The sequence below is a fragment of the Opisthorchis viverrini genome, assembly GCF_000715545.1.
Source record: "Opisthorchis viverrini unplaced genomic scaffold opera_v5_126, whole genome shotgun sequence".
Classification (NCBI taxonomy): Eukaryota; Metazoa; Platyhelminthes; class Trematoda; order Opisthorchiida; family Opisthorchiidae; genus Opisthorchis; species Opisthorchis viverrini.
In genome coordinates this window covers 179,090-184,118 of record NW_008751787.1, presented here as the reverse complement: position 1 = coordinate 184,118, position 5,029 = coordinate 179,090, and the positions used below count along the sequence as shown (strand labels likewise).

General features: G+C 43.9%; 1 protein-coding gene across 1 annotated transcript in view; it reads right to left on the bottom strand.

Moving 5' to 3' along the window:
• Positions 1 to 2,709, bottom strand: part of T265_06353 (hypothetical protein) — a gene marked incomplete at both ends in the record, with an annotated part of 2,925 nt that extends 216 nt beyond the window's left edge. The window contains one exon of the mRNA XM_009171594.1: positions 1 to 2,709. This exon is cut by the window's left edge and continues 216 nt beyond it. Coding sequence (XP_009169858.1) covers positions 1 to 2,709 — 2,709 coding nt within the window.
• Between the last annotated feature and the right edge of the window lie 2,320 nt (positions 2,710 to 5,029).

Sequence of the window (5,029 nt, the reverse complement as noted above, 5' to 3'; positions counted from 1 at the left end):
TCTTCCGATCAGATGAGCAGCAGCCGACTGTAATTCTTCTGGTGCATCACACATGATTCGAAGGAACGTCGAAGTCGTATCCGCCACGCGAATGGTGCTGCATATATTTGGGTCGAAACTCAATCTCTCCAAGGCTCGTACAGCACTCAGCTGAAGGTTCAAATCACCTTGCCTCACAAATTCAATCAATGACCGGATGAACTCTTTTTCGTGAAAGATTTGGAGTACTGGAGTCGTTTGAGCAAACTGGGTTATTGCTGCACAAACTTGGGTCCGAAGACAGTTTTCCTTTGCCACAGTAGTGATATTGATTAGATATGGGACAGCACCCAGTTCAATGAGAATCGCGCGACCTTGGTTATCGGAGGCTATTTCCGCCAGAACGCCACAAATAGCAGATAAATGTGTTTCGATATGCGGTTCGGGGTTAACACTTGGCTGAATAAGTGACCGATACACTTCGCTCAGCGCCTTCACCGTGAGTCCGAGTGAACTGTTTACCGAACGCAGGACCGTCCCTCGGCTTGGCGCATGTTTGAGGAATTGTTGTACTGAGTTTAATGCCGCGTTACAGACAGACACATTTGCACCAAAGCAGTAGGAGAAAAGCAGACGAAATGTACCTTGATCGTTTAACCGAAGCATTAAGTGTGAATCCGAAACCATTGAAGAAACGCAGTCAATCGTTGGGACGAGAATATCTGGCGAAAAATGACTAAGAAGCTGTACTAAGCTGTTAACAACACTACAGTCAGCCAAAAGAAGTTTCTGTGTCCCTGAGCAGGTGGCTAAGTTAGCCAAACACGTAGTGGTCAAACAACAAACACGTTCCAGTTGCGCTACACGATGTAAGCGTGGTGAAATCGCACAGGACGGTTGACGGTAGGTTAATAGATAGGGAGAAATAATTTTGACCAGTTCGATGAGAGGGGCAGCTGTTCCAAGTTTACTGAGCTCAGTTAATTTGGAGGAAAATGTGGCAGCCTTACCCAAAGTGGCTAGAATCGTATATAATAGCTGGAAGAACATTTGACCGTCTTCTAGCACGTTATTGACTGGAATTGCACCTGGACCTGATTTGTGACCTACAGGTGTGGACTCAGGCACTCTTAGTCGAAGCGTTCGAACTTCTGAGTTCGGTGTCATTGACGTTCGGTGCGATTCACGATGAATCGCAGCATTGTTATTTCCCTGAGTGTATGAATGGCGTTCTTCGGAACGAATCAAAACTGTCAAAGTTCCAGGATCTGACTCCACCCAACCTGATTGGAGAAGTCGAACGGTTTCCTTTGTGTGAGCTTTCAAAAGACCGACCAAGACTCCTAGTTTGTTGAAATGTTGTTCTGTTAGACAGTAGTACAGGATGCGGCAGCAATGAATTTTGACTCTGATGTCATCAGATTTAAGGTGATCAGCCAGACATTTCAAAACTGCCTCAGTTCTAAAAGATAGACAAAAGGCTACGTCAGGCGCACAGCCTTGGATAATACCCAAAAGCGGAACCAGAATCCTGGAGTTTTTCGTAAATAGGAGACGCATTAGAATTAATGTCAAACCTGCCCTCTGCATCAGCTTTCGATTAACAGCGCTTCTACTCAATCGCCACAATGCCGTTGCTACTGAAACTAGTACGCTTTCCTTATTACATGTTTCTTGGTCTTCGTCATTTCCTGAAGTTACCAACTTTTCACTTGAACCGCTTCGGTTAGCTTTGTTTTGTTTTTCTTTTCCTCTCTCGTTATCGTCCGGTTCCACTTGGTGGGGTGCGCTCAAGTCAAGTAGGCAAATTAGATGTTGTATTCCTTTCGTTTTGGGAATTATAAGACGTGCTTCCTTGAGAATGGCCAAGCTGGCTAACAGATTTGCGGCCACTGCCTTGACACGATCGTCAGAGTCGAGCAACAAATTGACCAATATTTGTACCGCCCCAAAAGCGATCGCCACTCGCCGTAGGTACATAATTTGGAACAAATTTGATAACAATTTCATAGAAGCAAGTTGTACTGGATTGACTTGACTTTCGAGCAAATTCAATAGAACTACGATGCCATCACTTTCCTCAACAGCTTGGACAACTTCAGGAGCTCGTTTGATGAAGGAATTCAATGACAACAGGGCAATCACCGTACCCTGTGGATTAACGATGCGGATATAGCGAAAGAGTTTAACAATTTTGAAGTAGATATGGTTCATCTGCACGGAACTAAGTGAATTTAAGATGATAAATTCCTCAAAATCTCTGCGTTGTAACTCATCATCCATTTCTTTGGCAAACACGCCATCATCGTCTTCCTCTTCTCCATCCTCCTTGCCTTCACACACGTCAACGAGGGAAGGAACGTTCAGATTGCTGGGCACTAATTCGTTCTGATTCAGTTTTCGTTTCTCTCTAGCTCGCAGCCGTTCCTTTGTAATAAAGTCTGTATATCTACTTTTACATAATGCATTTATAGTTGTGTGTTTTTTCTCCGTGGTATAATCTTTCCGATAATTACTCGAAAATCCATGTGCACGACTGTCAAAGTAATCCTTTGGCAATTCTACGGTCGTTCTGGTAGTTCTCAGGGTTTTTAGGAAATCTTTGTCATTCGAGCCAGTAAGAAGACCATATTTTATACTAGTAGACGGCATTTGGCTGGCTGAGGGCTTGTTCGGAGGAACTTGCTCGATCAGCGGTAGGAAAGATTCAGAGCTTGTTCGTTCTGTCATGTAGTCCTGTGTGTTTAGTGCATGAAATGTATATTTTCGTTGACTTCAGGAGGCTATTGGTTTTTTAAGGCCACCCGTTTGAAATATGCAGTGCTGGAAGTCCGACAAGTCACGTGATTTGTCTCCCAGCCATTCAATCAATCAATGGAGTATTGTTGCGGAAAACGTACTGCACAGACCGAAATCCTCTGCGTTCGGTCCTAACGAATTAGCTCCGGATCCAGCGTTACTACAGCACTGCTCATGGGTAGTATAATATCAAGCGAAATAAAACTCGCATCTTGCCTTTTCTACAACAGATGTTGTGGTTCTTTCTGAGTTCCTTTCTCAGCGGCGTGTCCATCGCATGGAAAATCGAGCAAGAAGATATTCTTTCAACTGCCATGCAATGAAAACAGCAAATATAATATTAGACCTAATCAACTGCTGAAATTGTTGACACGATTGATGAGGTGCGGGTTTCAACGAAACCCTTTCACCAAATTTGCGAAAGTGCATTCGACCAAAGTTGGTGAAGTCGGTTCGATTTATTACGAAGAAACTAGATTATCGGACTAATTTGGTAACTGAGACATTTTCACTCGAGAACTGACGAATTTCTCAGGCATATCGACGATATTATTGTTGCCGTGCAAAGTGACAACCCCCGGCGTCTCTCCGTGAGCGCTCTGTCTTACCAAAGAGAAGCTACGAATAGATCAGACACAACATCGTCGTCTTTCTTAGGCATCATTATGCTTTGTAGTGCAAACTATAGTCAGACAGACTGCAGACACTGAGTTGCTAATACGCTAATACAGCTCCCCTTGGAATCGTGATATCGCAATCCAGTCGACTTTTTCCTATCCTGAAAGTATTACCAAAGAAGTTCGTTAGGTCAGGGAAAAGCCTAGTCCTTTCTCCCTCCTTACTTGGGTTTCGCCATTTGGATGTAATAAATAGGACACGTGATCCTCTCGTTAACTATTGCCACAGGATTACGTGATTTCTGACAGCCTTACATAGCTGGAGAAGTGTTTGTTTTCAGGTAAATATACCGGCATAGGTTGCCCATCATGTCAGCTGAAACGTAGATGGTTTTTGTGCAGCTCCTTGATTGAAGGAACCCCACAAACGAAAGATACATCCAAATCACTCGTTTATATCAGTTTGATTTTCAGATGAGCGTATCTTATCTAGCGCGAGGATCTGGCCCGCTGGTTGGACCTTCACTCTGCACTGTCGTAGCACTTCTCACTCCAAGCCTAATCAACCCAAAAATGGCTAACTATTTTAGGTACAATGTTATCATCATTTCCAAATTTGCTAGTCCTCCATCTTCAGAAAAAATGTTCTTGCCAAAAACGGGATGTCATCTTATTGACAAGTCATTATCACCTGACACTTGACTACTTGTTGCAACTACTGAAAATGAAGACATGAGTTCATGCGTTTGTGTGCGGTAGGACTGGGACTGAAACGTTATAAGCATGTTGAAACGCACATGGACAAGTTACGGTGCTATCTGCACTTGGTTGCGCAGTCTACTTTAACCGGGTTGCTATGGGATATTACAGTTGCCTCTCCCTCGGATTATCCTACTTCACGACTAAGCTACAAGTGGTCTCTCTGGAGTTCAGCTTTTCCGTCGTTGGCTTCAATTTCTCTATGTGACAGTGCAACTTTTGAGGGCGACTATTGAAAGTTGACTCCGCTATCCCGCTTCGAAAAAGGGCAATCCTTAATCAAGGATACTCGGGCTTTCGGACATTAACGACATTTCACCTGATAGAATATTATACCATTCTTAGCGTATCGTGAACATCAATGTGTTTACATTTCCAAGTATATCTAACCACTAGAGAATATGTAGAGGACTTGAAATCCCCACAGTCACTAATCGTAGCCGCAGCTCAATTGTGTCTGATGGTGGATATACAACAGTCAGTCCTTTTTCAGAGGGGTCTTTGGTGGGAGAAACAATACAGTTATGGCCGGTCAATATGACTGTGGATTTCTGTGGTCAAAGGGTAGATGACGAAAGCCCCATGGAACCGACTGTTTAGATCTGGCGTCCGCTTACCGGATGTGGGTAGCTGTCGTCCGTGCATTTCGGACTGATCCAGGAGAAAGACCCTTAAACGATAAGTAAGTAAGTAAATGAGCCAGAGTGAGGATAGCTTCTGAACGCAAACAAAGTACACTGCTACTCGACGGGCGCAAAAATGCGGTGACGGCTGAAATGATCGGAACCAAAGCTTAACTCAATCTCGATTACCGGTCTATTTTGGTGTGCACTACCCGAGATGCTTGGAAACAGAATTACCGAGGTGTCTTTTGT